Genomic DNA, 16,639 nt, shown 5'->3' with positions numbered 1-16,639 from the left:
ATGGTTGTGCCTTATGCATGTCAGAGTAGCTCAAAAAAGCAACTTCTATAACAAAATATCAGACTTTAAGATATTCAACAATGATGACAAATGACAAAGCTCCTAGAAGAGAAGGCCCAATATTACTAATTGACCAATCTAAACATCCACAATGTTAGACTCAAATTTTTTCTAATTATTGTTTAACAATTCCCCAGTAATCAAAGAACAATTCTGTAATAAAATAGAAACAACAAAATAAAAAATCTGTGGATTAACTCTTATCAGTGCTACTTACAAAAAGCATTCCACCAACACAAGCCTGCCCCCAACCCCAAACAGAAAAGAAAGAAAGAAACATGTCAGGTACATATTTGCAATGAAAGACATGATGATCTTAGATTGATTTTTTCTTTTCAGAGGCTTCTTGTAAACCTATCTACTACTGCTCATGAAATACTTACCAAAATTATTTTTCTACATGCTCCATTATTTCTGTTTTCTCTCATTGCTGAATTAGATGTTGACATATGTCTGGATCAATTCACATGCTTTTTCTATGAAAATCACAGCTTTTATCAAGCATTAAAAAACAAAAAAGAATGTCAGCAAATCCAAGTATACACATAGGCAACATTCATCTGTTCAAGAGTTTTGGTGTGTAATATCAGTAATAAACAAGCCTGTTTAAATTGGTCATGGCTCTAAAAATCCTGTGATGCTTATTCCTAGACTAAATCCAGAAGCAAGCAATGTCTTCAAAACCTCCTTTAAAATTAATATTTAGGATTCTTATATGACTAACTATTTCTATTCATCCATTCATAACTTTTGCTGGCCTTTCTCCAGTCTGCCCATCTTCCACATGAATGTATCAGCTTGGCCATCATAGAAAATAATATAAGTTTGAAATACTGAATACCGGCACCTGTACCAACCAATATAGTATGACACAACATGACACATCAATGAAAAAATAAAAAAATATTAAACATAATAGTACCAAGCAAGGTTCGCAATACCGTACCGTACCGGAGTTTTGACCTGAGCTCGGTACCGGTACGGTACGGTATACCGAGCGGTACACCCGGGTGTGCCGAGCACTGTAGCAGTGCTACAGTGCTACTACAGTACCGGAACGGTAAGAGGCGGTCCGCGTACCGAAAATCTGTCGGACCGGTACATACCGCCCGTACCGGGCGGTACTGTTCGGTACTGCAAACCATGGTACCAAGTACCAATCAGTACAGTCAATATATCACGATGTTTGAAACCATGAAAACAACTTCCTTGAAACCTTTAGAACCTCCATGTGATCATTTCATGTTTCATTACACATTCACCACAGGCAGCTTAACCTTTTCCCAAACACCAATATGATTTTGCTTCCTCAATACTTTATCCAACATTGATACCATGGTATTGCTCCCTTTCAACCTGAAAGACCAGGGTTCAAATCACGGAAACAATCTCTTTAAATATTTTAAAGATAATGTTGCATACATTGAACCTCTCCAGACCCCACATTAGTAGAAGCCTCATGCACTAGGTACACCCTTAATACTTAATCCAGCATAATGACTGACAAAAAATTCATAAGTTGACAAATGCAACCTGGACCACAATATTTAATCCAACCCAACATGGATAATTTCATATTCTTGTGTGCTAATTCAGGTTAAAATGAAGCATGAATTATCTAAAAAGTTGAGGCTCAATGGGAACCCACTAGCCCACTCTATTCATAATCGCACATCTTTATTACAAGAGCAACGTAACCATCTATCAGCTAGTATTGCACTGAAAAATCTCTTGCAAGCTGCATTATTCCAATATGCTGTCAAGTGCAATGGAAACTGACACATGTAGAAAATCTTTATCAGAAATAAGAAGGTTTCTTTTCCTTGACATCCATATCAGATTTTAAATACCAGTCGGACTAATACCAACTAATATACTTCAATCTGATCGAGGATCAGCATCAAATCATATAGCCTGGTACAAATCGATATTAATTTTCTTTTTTTTTTTTTGTGATGTCGGTGGTACAAGTTGATATATCACCCAGCATAGTTCTAAATACCATCTGGATTGGTCTCATGGTCTGAAAAACCAACAGATAGACCAGCCCCTTTGGGAACATTCCGTTCAGCCCTTTTTTCTTTTTATTTAGAGTTATCACACAGCCATCTCGATCTTTCTAGCATGTCAACCTCTCTCTTATGTCACCTTCCCCCCTCATGACACTCGATGGTTGCTGCTCGTGCTGGTCAGTATTTACCATGCCAACCTGTGTACTCCTCTCCCTCTTCTTAGTACACCATGTACCGGCATACCATCTGTCAGTATACTACTGTGAATTAGAACTGTGTCCTTGCCTCCCCGACATCCTGCAATCTTGCAAATCTGATGAGGTGCCAAAACTGATAACAAATAGAGTTTGTAAATATGTATTCAGATAATAGATTCATTATTAGTGTGATTGATTCTGTTTACTGATGTGTACATCTCAATTTGTGTCAGAGTATGAAAGTGGTACCACCAGAAGCCAGCAAAAGCCAATATGTATGTTTACAGTTCAGAAGTTACTCTCGTGTTATATATTAGGTTCCATGGTTGGAAATAATTTGAAATTGAATTTCAGAAAATAGCTAATTTGAAATTCAATTGATCACCTGGAAGACTTAAAATCCTTCATTCCTTCACAGCTTCTCTCTCTCCCTCTCTCTCTCTCTCTCTCTCTCTCTCTCTCTCTCTCTCTCTCTCCCAGAGAAAGGAAATCCAAATGGAGTTACAAGATTCCAAAAATCCAATTAAAAGGGGCCTACAGCATATTTGATACAGTGCTGGTTAGTATCATTATACCAACATAGAACAAGATTATTACACCAATATGGCCAACAACCCTGAAATTCTTGTTGCTTGATGCAAGCAGGCAAGGCCTTTGTAAACATTCCAACTAGTGTGTGCAATGTCTGAAAAGTCTGTAAATTTTCAATCTGATATATGTATCATTATTAGGAAAGACCCATAATGGAAACTTGGAACATTGAGTTTTAGTCAATTGACTACACATAAGAACCTCACTATTGAAGAAAATAAATTCAGCACATATTTTAGGAGCTACTTACTGTTATATGCTTGTTCTGTTTCTCCATCCAATGCATAAGTTGCCCTCTAATTCGAGCTACTGCTTCGTACCATAATGCTAGTGCAGATTCCACTCCCAATGGAGGCCAATGACTTTTTCCACTCTCTGCAAGTGGTGCTAATATGCTTGAAAGCATATTGCACAATGCATGATATAGTTCACTCTTTCTCTTGTGAGGAGTACGATTAAGAGGATTAGCTTTTGCCACAAAAGATGCTGATGCATTCAAACCACCTTCTGTCTTTACCTGGCAAAGTTAAAGCAACAAGTGATAAAATCAATAAATAAAAGAGCAAATAAGAATTCCCACAAAATATTAAAGCCCAACAGAAATTTTTGCAGGATAATTTTTAGTAAAAGAAAATCACTTTGAGAATTTCTTTATCATATTCAATAATTCATCTCTTAATAGTCGTCAGGAGTTACGAGGTATCAACTAAAAGCTTCCTGTTCCGAGGATACATTATAATCTTTGTATTGGAACTTAGTCTTTAATATTATTTTATATACCTTCTATTAACCCATTTAATACTTGACTGATTTACGTCTGCCCAATAAGCAAATTCACCATTAGTAGTAATATCTAAAGTTACATCACCTAGAGTTTTGCTTAGCATGAGAATTATCCTGCATATTTACAAAATTGATCTTTAAATGATTAAATCATACACCTAGGTTCTTAACTAATACAAATTATCAAGACCAAGGATCGACTTACTGGTCCGAACCGGTGTGCCGGCCAACTGACAGCATGGCACATGCTGCCCTGTACCGGTGTGCTGAGTGTCGATACGGCAATCCGTGCCGACGGCACAAAAAAAAGGCCAAAAGCACCTCAAAAAATACCTAAAAATAGGAAAATATATATTAGGTTTTTAATTTGGAACTAAATGTAAGTTTAGTATTATTTCATCAAAAATATTCTAAACTAGGAAGGAATATCAGCACATATCTTTTTCGAGCTTTGAGGAGCAGTGTTATGGCATGTTCCAAAAAGTCCTTTCATTGATATTGAATTATCTATAAAGATGAACTGTTATATTACAAGTTCAACTTTAAGATTCAAATGAATCAAGTAATAAATTGATCGATCAATGGATATGCTTGGTTCTCCCACTAAAAAGAATGATGGGACTCCACAGGTGATAGATTGGGATCATTGATCCTATGTATTTGTATATCAATATGGTATGTTTATCAAACTCAATCTTAAAATTGATCCCACAATATAAAATACTGATACACCATATGTCATTGGTGCATCAATGTGATGATAGTTGTAGTCTGATTGTCGTGAACCACACGTATCCAGGGCGACTACTGAGGCAAGTATGATTGTGGTATGTATTGGTGCGGAGGTTAGAGAATACCAGAACTTCTACTTTCGTCACTAACCTAAAGCTATGTATCATAAGACCGATCACCGTATTGTTGTTGGCCATGTGATCCTCCATAATACGATGGTTGGAAATACGACAAGCTCCACTTTGTGTCTATGTCGTATAGACCTCCTCTAACTTAAGTGTTAATCCTCCTAAATTACTTCCAATCCACAAATCACAGTTTTACTGAGTTTAAGAGCGTGAAAATGTGAGAACGAATGAAAGATGTGCAGGAGAAAGAGTTTGAGAGGGTTAAAAAGTTTGAGTGAAAGGGGTTGAAAGACGGGAGAAGAAAGGATTTAAAGACCCTTTGAATTGGTTTAAACGGTAAATTAGAGATTGAGAGAGTTGAAGAGTTTGAGAGAATAAAAAGGGTTGAAAAAAGGAGGAAAGGGTTTAAAAACCGTTTGAATTGGTTCAAACAATTAAATATGATTGTTTGAACCAGGTCAATCTCAACCATTAATTGATATCAATCGAAATCCGACCGTTACCGACTAGTAGAGGTCGATAACAATTGGATTTCGATCGTTCCACCCGGTACATACCTTGTATTGAGCGATACGGGGCCCCTAATATATAACCACCCGGTACAGTGTGGTCCGTGTGTCTGTCACCTCTCGAACCGATACGTGTTGCCCGTACCGTACCATTTTAAGCGGCACAACAAACCACGATTCACATTATCCCACAAACACTAGAGTACAAAAGGATTTGTTTGTAATGTAAGGACCTATTTTAAATTGTTTAGAATGACCTCTTTACAAAATGAGGATTGTTTAATAATTTTTTTTATATTAAATGATTTTATATTGAAAGCTTATTGCTAGAGACCTAAATATGAATCATAGCAATTGAATATGATTTGTGAAAAATTCATATTAAGTTAAAAAAAAATGAAGGACATGTGTCACTAACTAACCTAAGAATGGTGTCACTTATGCTTGTTCCACGAATGACACATAAATTTCATTGATACATGCTTGTCACCTTGTCATTTTTGTGTTAGCCAAACCTAAGCAATTAGAAGAGAAAACTAAAGGAAAACTTACCAAATGAGGAAACTTGCTGCAACCAGCGTAGACTTGAGAAGAGAAGGGAAGATGAATTTTAGTAGAAGAAGAAGTTCTGCTTTGGCTTGAGGCTTTAGATCAATTCCTCACACTTGGGAATCAAATTTTTCTAAGGCAAATGTTCTAACTCTTTCCTACAGTGATTTTAATCTCTGTCATGGCCAATATTTACTGGTGGGGGTGTCAACTAGGACAGAGATTGCACCTTTTCGGAGGTCTAGTATAGTTCATTTGTCCTTTTTTTAGGAATCAATATTACAAATAGTAATTTGGAGATATAGAAGAAATGCTTTAAATAAAAACTATAATTTCATGAACATGAGAAGTAAAACATACTCCCAGCTTTAGGTAGCGCATCCCATTGATAATACTGAGCGTCTCACTTCTGGCAACGCTAGTGTCAATACGCCGAGTATTTAGCTCCATAAAAAATCGTTCTGTTACAGAGCTGAACCTGTATAAATAGATCAATAAAGTATGCATAGTTAACATTTACATAAAGTATTTTTGGAATGCTAAAAATCATAAGTGTTAATCCAAAATAACAAATTAATCTCAAAATGTGATAATAGTATTCCTAGTAGATATTTCCAGTCGGATGCTCATATCATTTCTATTTAACACAAAAACAAAACATAACATTCCTAGATAAATAATTACCTTGATCAGAAAACAATGAACACCCTGTTGTGAATGCATGATCACCGATATGAATGATTGATTAATATCCTGATAATAAAGGAAGAATTTGGTTCTGAATCATTACAGTAGGAGCAAGGGCCAACATAGCCAATGCACTTTGCAAACCTATGATGAATTAACTAGGCATATGATAAGCAATTCCATTGTTTAAAATGTTGGCAACAGGTAAATTAATTTATGAGACTAAATTAGTCTAAGCTAACTTTTTATAATAACATTTGGAACTATGTCAACAAGAATAAACAAGAAATGCAATTTAGTAAGATTGGGAAAGAAAATGACAAATATAATTGAAGATCATTAAAAGCATAAAAGAACTTTCAACATCTTGCATCAGTCTTCTAAAAGAAGGGGCTATTTAAGAAGACCAAACAATTGAAAAGGCAGGTTCGTAATGTGATCGAATGGCAACTACATACATAAAGATAAGAAATGTAAGGAGAAAGCTACAAGATGAATCACAAATTATGAGACAGATTGTCAGCAGTTGGGGGAAAGATCATGAAAAATATTATATAAAATAAGGATATCAGGAAGAACAAAAAAAGTTTAAATAGGAAAGGATATCTTAAAAATTACTGTATTTAAATTAGAAAATGAGGAAGGATGAAGAACTGTAATAGGATAGAACAAGAAAATTAATAAATAAGCCAGAAATTGGCTGAAGCACCAATAGCAGATGAGATGATGTGAGATCATCTAAAATGCACCAGCAAGGAGTTTGTACATCAAGATTAAATCATCATAATTGAAATCTGATTGATAAGCATCTCTTGGCTCAAAAACATGATTAGTTACATCAAACCAACAACACATTTGACACTAATAGTGCCTTTATTAATAATAAAAGTTTCAAGTAACACAATAATGTCCCTTAGCGATTGGCCATCTTAACAAAGAATTTATGTTCATAGTTAACCTTAAAAGTAAACCTTTCAAATATAAAATTTCAAAAATTATTTAATTATGTAACCACATTATTGAAATACATTTACTTGAGAACGTGACCAAGTAAAACCTATACAACTAATGTTTTCGTTTTCTAACGTGCCAAGACTTGGAAGTGAGAATCAACCTACCATTACTAGAAACTCCTAACCAAGGTCTTCAATTTCGAATAATATTATCCGGTATAGGTGGTACGTACTGGTTCATTAGCAGACCGGTACACGGATCCCCCGTTATCGGGTGGTATATATATATACATATACATATATATACATATATGTATGTATACATATATATACATATATATATACATACATACATATGTATGTATACATATATATACATATATATATACATACATACATATATATATACATACATACATATATATATATATATATTATATTATAAAAGGTGACGTCGCCATAAAAGGCGACGCCGCCAAAAAAGGCGGCGTTGACATCGCCTCGGCAACGTCGCCTTTCCCTTCTCCCACGCAGGGCGACGTCGCCTTTTATAAAAATATTTATATATAAAAAAATCTTTATATATATATATATATATATATATATATATTTATGTATATATATATATATATATATATTTATGTATATATATATATATATATTTATGTATATATATATATATATATATATATATATTTATACATAAATATTTATGTATAAATATATATATATATATAAGATTTTTTTTTTACTTTTATATATATATAGGCAACGTTGCCAAGGCAACGTCGCCCCGCCTAGGGAGAAGAGAGAGGCGACGTCGCTTCGGCAACGTCACCGAATTTTTATTTTATTATTATTATTATTATTATTATTATTATTATTATTATTATTATTATTATTATTATTATTATTATATATACCAAATCGCTCGATATACAGTACCGTATCATACCGAGCAAATGTCAAAACTCTAGTACGATACAATATTTCAATCCTTGCTCCTAACACAATATCAAAGGATAAAACTGCAAGTATTAGATACAAGAGTCGTAATCTGTCATAATGGAGAAGCAAAAAAGTAGTAAAGTACTATGAGATAATTGCAAGAATTTTGCATATTTAAATATAGAGGACTTTCTGAAAAATAAAGTAAAAAGGACAATCTTATTTCATAACCAGTAAAATTTCATGCTCAGCTTAATGTATAGAACATTGTGGGTTTCAAACTTTCAATAGTAAGTATTTGGATCCAAGATTCAAAAAGAAAAGTTCATTAGCATAAAGCAATCGAATACATACCTAATCCGTGATAAAGCACCTAAAAGTTGTGCAACAAGATCTAAGAGGAGCCCACGCAAATCAACCAATGAAGGATAGTCAACCTGGCTAACAACCCTATATGTACACCAGCAAACAAATGTTCGTCACAGTAAAAAATATCTGAATTCTTAATCAGTACTTTAACAAGTCAAGATAAACTAGCAAATTAATATAAAAATTTGTGAATCAGCATTGCAGGATGGCCCTCAAAAAGAAACAGGAGAAAGAAACGAGCTTGGTGAAATATTATAGACAATTTATTATCCAAAGCTTTTAACTCTTCCACTTGAGAATAAAGCCTTTCATTGTGACCATATGTAACATCCCATTAGTCCCACATCGGAAGTGGGGAATGTGTATGATTAGCTTATAAGGGCCTGATCAGTGTACTACGACAACTCCCGCTTAAGCATTTTGGTCTGTGGTTGCAAGGACCAAAATGGAGTTATCGACCAGTTGGCTCATTAGACTCGGGTCGTGACATTTGGTATCAGAGTCGACCTAGCATTTGGGCAGGGTGAGCCTTGACGAGGACATCAAGCTAATTGAGTTGGGGATAATGTAACATCCCATTAGTCCCACATCGGAAGTGGGGAATGTGTATGATTAGCTTATAAGGGCCTGATCAGTGTACTACGACAACTCCCACTTAAGCATTTTGGTCCGTGGTTGCAAGGACCAAAATGGAGTTATCGGCCAGTTGGCTCATCAGACTCGGGTCGTGACACCATACAGGCAGGCATGGCGTTTGTGACTCAAAATCAATTCTTGGTCAAAAAAGCACAAGAATGTACTAACCAGATTACTGAACATTGTTTCTGGTAAGGAAGGCATATGAATGGTAATTCATATTTTGAACTCAATAGCAAGAAACGAATTACCATAGCAAAGATCCAAAATTGTATGTAGCACTTTATATTGAGTGGGTACTAATAGGCTTTCCAATAAGGAATTCAAGAAACCTAACTACTTCAGAAAACTATAAACTAGGTCAGGGATATCTAAGTCTGGTACTCTAGCGAAAGTATAATAAAGTGGCATCATATATAAGATGTACTAGTAGCTTATCATGCAAAGCTAACCAATGATATACAGCACAAATAGAGCAAAATATAGTTAATCCACCTACAGGTTGGCCCAATTTAAGTTGCCCACCTGCAGCTTAGTGTGTATATCTAATTACTTGCTGCTTGATTGCAACCATCATTGTTATCCACTTCATGCTAAAATCTGAGCACAGAGACATGATTGTTGTGGCACTCATCATGATGACAATTGACATATGATAACAATCCAAGAATGTGGTGCTGATGTGATATTCATAGTCACTGGATTCTTATATCAATTGTACTAGCCTGGCACTGACATGGCTCCTACGTGGCACTGACATGGTACATCATTGGTCCTATATGGTGCTGAAATGGCACCATGCATACATCATGTCGATTGCAACCACACATACGATGCAAACATGGCAACAATATGACATGCCACACGCACTTAGACAATGTGGAACCCATATGCCTTTTATTCCATTAACTTCATATGCCAAATCAATACCACTTAAGGATTATGAGGTGTCATATAGGTGCCAATGCTAATAAGATTAGTTTATCAATTATATGCCTTAATTTTTTAATCTTATCATTAAATTCCTATATTAAATATATTTTATATTAACAATTAAATCAAATGCTGAAGTTACTTTACTATAAATAAATTTCTTGAATTGAACTAGCAACAATAGTTCTAACAGAGCAAAACACAGGTAGGTTCACAGACAGTTAGGTACTAAATTGGCCAATAGTGATGTTCCAGTGCTCTAGTTTCAATTTGCATCCAAAAATCAAATGTGTTGTCATCATTTTAAAAAGATTCTTTGCAAACCCAAGATATGAGTATTTAGGTTAAACAAAATTTAAGCAAATAAATAGATTGCTGAGCCTCACCTATCTGCATTAATTAACCAATCGAACACAAAATTTTCCAGACCAGACCATAGGTTTTCTGTAAACAAAAGTAGATAATTCAAGTCAAAAATGCACAATGTAGGAAATATCTGCATATTGATTTAGTCAATACCAGTAATTCCTTCTTGGGGACAACACTCCACAAAGCGAATGCAAGCAGAGCAGAATATGCACTCCACTGCAAGCTGTGGAGTAAAATGATCATATTAATCATGATAACACAAAGCCATAGTCAATTTATCCACATACCTAGTGACTCATTCACATTATAATACTCAAGTACCACACTATAATGAATACCAGAATATGCACTCCACTGCAAGCTGTGGAGTAAAATGATCATATTAATCATGATAACACAAAGCCATAGTCAATTTATCCACATACCTAGTGACTCATTCACATTATAATACTCAAGTACCACACTATAATGAATACCTGAAGTCTGGTTAGAGCTTATAATATCAAGAGATTAAGCCCTCTTCTGAAATAAGAGTTACATCAAAGTCCCAGGTGTGAAGAAATATTGCCATCACTTGTCTATACCTCATGTCCTAACAAGTTAAATGGGAATCTAAAACTGGATAACTGTGTTAAGGGTACTCGGTTATTTCTCCTGATAGGTACTACACAAAGGGTTCTTGACATCTCACTACACCATGAAGAAGTTATAACTTGAATAAAAAGCAAAACCATCATAAATTCCATAAAAATTCACAAACTATTAGAATTTAAAGTATTATTACTGCTAAATCAGAGCATGATTTCCACAATTTTAATAGAAATGATAGTATGGTAAATTGGTAATAAAAAAAAGAATAAACCTTCTTCTGATATGTGGAAGCATCATTTGCACCCTTTGGTGATTCACTGAGATAAAAAGAAAATAATGAGTAAATAGATGCAAGAAACTTGGGTATATTTACATAACATATCAGCCAAGAATACAGAAACTCAAAATGTCTCCTTGTCTGTAAACATTTAATCAGACTTAAAAACATTGACAAGAGAGAATGAGGATTCCCATCAACAAAGCAGACAAACAAGAAACATGTGAGAGAATCACCAATAGATGTGAACCTCAGATAATACTTTATTTATATGCCTCAAAATAGCAAAATGTTGAATAAAAACTTCAATAAGAGTACTGTTAGTACTAGTAAAATCAAGCCCTGGTTATGCAAAAGTGATGTTTCTTCAAGGAAAAGTATGAAGAATTTTCCACTTTTGCACAAGTAGATATAATGCTGTTGGTATAGAGATATAAACTATGAGGTCCAGCTGAGCAGGATAAGCTCTGTTAGCCATGCAGCTTTGCAGGATACTCGTCTGATAAAAACTCATATCATCACACCATTGCTGCTATTTGAATGACCAGACAATGATCCTGATAACACAAACCATCAAGTTCCTCAATGACACAGCTGCCCATTTGTTTCAAGTGAGCAGTTAAGCTACTTCTGCCATCATGATTAGGCAGGATAGTCATCTGAAGCAACGATCAATATATTATATTATTACAGGGGAATTGTATGATCACTATACACTTGTCACAGGCCCAACATCATCAAATTCTTCAGGTGAAATGCTGACACATTGAAGATCGCAAGCATGACCACACAATCTTTAACTATTATATAAAGTTATAAACTGTGACATATTGGTATTTCTTCCACAACAATCCTCTTTACATGCTAAGGCCCACACAAATCAGCAAATTCTTCAAGTGACATGCTGGCATTTGACAATGGCAAGTGACTGTTGAAAATGCCTTGATTCATTCCAGAAGTTTGACACATTGGCATTTCTTGAATTAAGGATTTCTTCTACATGCTAAAGCTACTCTTCCTCGCAATCCAATGAGGTTTACTTCTGAGCATTTGGTATATAGTATATACTTATATTATACACTAAATTATCTACATGAGGAAGCTTCTCCGTGTCAGTTCAATTGTGAGCCAAATCCTTACAATGTTATACTATGAAATATATGAAATACGTCCATGGCAATCCCTTATTATGACAAAATTATAATTTGGCTGACGTAGTAGGTTCCATGATGGATTAACCTAGTGAATTAAATTATGGAAGAATAAACCCAAAATGTTGAAAGCAGATCAACATTAAGCCTGACACCTGATGTCAGATGTTGACAACAGAAGCAGTCATGAGAGTCATTATGTGAAACTTATGCAAATCAAGGGGTAAATTGAGAGCCCAATAACTTGAATAGAGCATTTTGGAAACATGAACTTCAAAAAAAATTATTAAAAATTCGGAATTAATTTCTTTCTGTCCAATAACTACCTGTGCTAGTTCCTTTTTTCACTAGATCCTCGCTACTAATTTTCATCTTAGGACCTCCAGATTGTGAAGTATTAATGCTGAAAAAAAAAATGGCAGAACACTTAAGTCCACTGAATCACTGCTGACAAAGATGGCAGCCAGCCACCTTCTAGTGCTAACCATCTAAGCAGTAGCAAATGCAAGCTGCTGCCAGAAAGGCTTAGCCAGCCTGCGAGCATGCATAAACCTTCTATACTTCTCAAGTCATCCTTCCTCTAAACCAAACAACAGCAATCTCAACAAATATATCCAACAAATCTAAGCAAACTGTTCATATCTAGCACATAGAGCCTAAGATCTAAAACTCCAAATTATGGTCCCAAAACTTCAAATCCTGCTATGCTTTACAGGATAGATTGAATCTGACACACAAACCTCCTCAAAAACACCATAAGGTAAAAGGAAAACGATTAACCAACCATTCTTTAACCAAAAGTCAAACTGTAAACTCGTTGTTTTCCTATGACACGTTAGTATCTCAAAAGAAAATCTACATGCATGCACAATATGAATCACATACCACCACTCAGTGCTTACTTCCCAAATGCATGTTGGAGTCATAAAATATCCGATACATTTGATATAGATGTGATACACCTTCCAAGCAAAAAAGATTAAGGGCCTATTAACAATTGAAAGTTGGTGGCAACCATATGAAGCACAGATTATGGTCCTTGAATTAAGTTGAGGTTTTATGCTTTCTATATTACTTCTTTAATTTGGACTCATATTAAAATACATGGTCTGCCATACCGAAGCGTACCGCCCGTACCGGGCGGTACATACCGGTCCGATGGGTTTTCGGTACGCGGACCGCCCGCTACCGGGCGGTACGCCCCAAAAACCCTCGTATCAGGCGATACGGGGCAAAATCGGGCGGTAACGGTCGAAATTTCGACCGTTACCGTCTGGCACCACTCGGTACCGCCCGGTACCACTCGGTAACGGTCGAAATCGACCGTTACCGCACTGTAGCAATGCTACAGTGTTCCAACGGTCAATTTGACCATTGGAGCTTTTTCTCCTCCTATTTAAACCATTCTTCTCTCCCCTATTTCATTATACTCTCTTAAACTCTCTCTCAAACTTTCTTTTTCTCTCCTAAACTCTATAAAACAACGATTTGTGAATTCAATCGAGACTAATTTGGGAAGATTAAGAGGAAGAATTTTCTAATCAAGAGGTATGTATTCGTTTTCTTTAATTAGAGAGTAATTAAGATATTTAAGAATATGATTAGTGTGTTTCATCATGAATAATATTTATGATAGTAAAATAAGTTTAATTAAGTTTTATTAAAATTATTTAATGCTACGATTAGTCATTTTAATGATGATTTAATCGAAAGTTATTGTAACAAAATAGTCTAACAATTCAACTGATTTTTCTGTAGATATTTCAATCTATAACGGGCTGAAATACGAACCTCGAACAAGACTACCTCAAAGCTTGAAAAAGATATGTGATACTATTTTTACCTAATTTACATTGATTTTGCTAAACTTATACTATTACTATATTTATTTGTAACTTGAAAACCCTATCCTAACTTTTTTTTTCTAATTTTTAGGTATTTTGGAGGGATAAATCGGTAAAATCGGGTTTACCGCTCGGTACACCTCGGTATACCGGTCGGTACACCCGTACCGTACCATACCGAGCCCGGGTCGAAACTCCGGTACGGTACGGTATGGCGGACCTTGTTAAAATATATATAATATGAACTATGAAGCACTATATTACTTGTTTTTGTTGAGGCTTTCTGTTTTCTATATTACTTCTTTAATTTGTACTCATATATATATATATATATATATATATATATATATATATATATATATATATAGCACAGATTATGGTCCTTCAAAGTTGAGACTTTCTGCTTTCTATATAACTTCTTTAAATATATATATATATATATATATATATATATATATACATACACTGGTTCAACTAGTTGTTCTCTCTTAAGCAATCATAAAATTCCAGATACCCTTACAGTACTTGTATTTGGAGCACCAGATTTAGTATTTCTTTTACTATGCTCAAAGTCAAATCTTTGTTTTGCTAGAACAACAATAATTGTCATATTTTGGCACAGAAGGCACAGTGATGATACCATTATAGCATCACAAAATACCAAGCCATGCCATCCAACACGTTCCTTTGCTGGCTTGTACAAACCAAAACTTGAACTAGACATGTGCTGGCACATCCAGAACATAATGATATTGCTATCTAATCAACTAACACAAGTGATTTATGCTTATACAGAATGAACTAGCTTTAGTAAATTTAAGCTAATCATAATAGAGTAAACAGAAAATTTTCTAAGTACCTCTCTCTCCAACGAAGAAGAGCTTCTAAAAGTGGTCCAGGTGTATGCTGTGCAACCATAGCTAATGAATCCAACACTTGCTCATAAGCTGGATCAGATGGTCGAAGATATTGCCCATCCTGCTTACGATGTATAGTCAGATATATAAAAAACTAAAATAATCATATAGCATTCCACATACATGGTTCTTGCAACATATAAACCATACAAATATATATATATATATATGAATAATACACACAGATATATATATATCTGTATATATATATATATATATATATATATATATATATATATATATATATATATATATATATATATATATATATATATATATGTATGTATATGTATATGTATATCCAACATGATACATATTGTATCTTGCACAAAGATCAATGCTTCAACCAGAGTTACTGATGTCAATCATAAAAGATGTGTCCAGGTTCCAACACCAAAACGTACTAACAGATTTAAGTTGCATTGAGGATCATGATATTTCCCATAATTTTTAACTATGTAAATGGATTAAAAATGTTTTCATTCATGAACAACTAGATACCGCTTTGATAAAGAACATGGTGAAGGAGAATGGTTTAAGATGACATGGGCATGTGCTCAAGAGACCTTCCAGCATGAACGTGTGTTCAAGAGACCTACGTATGCGAGTCAGAAGAGTTAAAATGATCGTAGTCAGAAGAGTTAAAATGATTACTATTAGCGATATAAAGAAAGGTAGAGATAGATCCGTAGTTAGAAGAGGTGAAATGATTACTAGAGAGGTAGATGATACCTTTAAAATATTTTAATAAAAATTATAAATAAATATTTAAATATTCTTAACTTAACTAAAGATATAGCTCTTTACAAATCCTAATGACGGAAAAATATCTATCTAGCCGATCCCAAATAGTTAGGACTTTACAGTTTTGCTGCTGTTGTGTCAATGAATTACTAGAGTAATGCCAAGGGCATGCAATTGATAGCAACAAGTCTAATACACATTTATATTTCATATAAAGTCATATTTCAATAATGAAACAAGGAGAATGACATGAAAACCTTAGTCTAACAATGCTTAGTCTGAATTTGCTTAAGTATAGCTTTTAAATGTCACATTTCTAACCTTTTTCCAAAGGGGGATTGATCAAGGGACTAAAATAAGTTAACAACGATGACTTAGTAGTCATTGGTACTAAGTTACGATGACATAGTAGTCATACTATTTAAATGGCTCTCCTGGTTGTTTACTTAACTAAATAAATGTATGTGGGTTACTATTTAAATGGCAATCCTAGTGATCGAATATAATTCTAGACAAGCAAAAGAGATGGCATAAGTTATGAGGACAAGTTAGAAAACTCTTCTGACTTCTAAAATAACTCTTTGTTCACTATTTGACTTAAATTAAGTCAATTTTGAAACCTTGATATTACAGCTAGGTGGGTCCCACATGAAAACCCA

The 16,639-nt window shown here is 34.5% G+C and overlaps 1 protein-coding gene across 3 annotated transcripts in view; it reads right to left on the bottom strand.

Annotated features, from left to right (window-relative positions):
• Positions 1-16,639, bottom strand: part of LOC135595362 (uncharacterized) — a 55,423-nt gene that overhangs the window by 20,489 nt on the left and 18,295 nt on the right. For all 3 annotated transcript variants that reach the window (XR_010480362.1, XM_065086188.1, XM_065086189.1), the window contains exons 2-8: positions 15,179-15,297; positions 11,319-11,364; positions 10,607-10,679; positions 10,474-10,531; positions 8,504-8,599; positions 5,922-6,039; positions 3,111-3,377 (exon numbers count right to left, since the gene is read on the bottom strand). Coding sequence is in view for 2 of the 3 variants with exons in the window: in XM_065086188.1 (XP_064942260.1) it covers positions 3,111-3,377; positions 5,922-6,039; positions 8,504-8,599; positions 10,474-10,531; positions 10,607-10,679; positions 11,319-11,364; positions 15,179-15,297 (777 nt within the window). In the remaining variant the exon portion in view is untranslated. The remainder of the gene's footprint in view (positions 1-3,110; positions 3,378-5,921; positions 6,040-8,503; positions 8,600-10,473; positions 10,532-10,606; positions 10,680-11,318; positions 11,365-15,178; positions 15,298-16,639) is intronic.

Source organism: Musa acuminata, chromosome BXJ1-10 (genome assembly GCF_036884655.1).
Source record: "Musa acuminata AAA Group cultivar baxijiao chromosome BXJ1-10, Cavendish_Baxijiao_AAA, whole genome shotgun sequence".
Classification (NCBI taxonomy): Eukaryota; Viridiplantae; Streptophyta; class Magnoliopsida; order Zingiberales; family Musaceae; genus Musa; species Musa acuminata.
The sequence above is the reverse complement of the archived record's forward strand: the minus strand, read 5'-3'. Positions and strand labels throughout refer to the sequence as shown.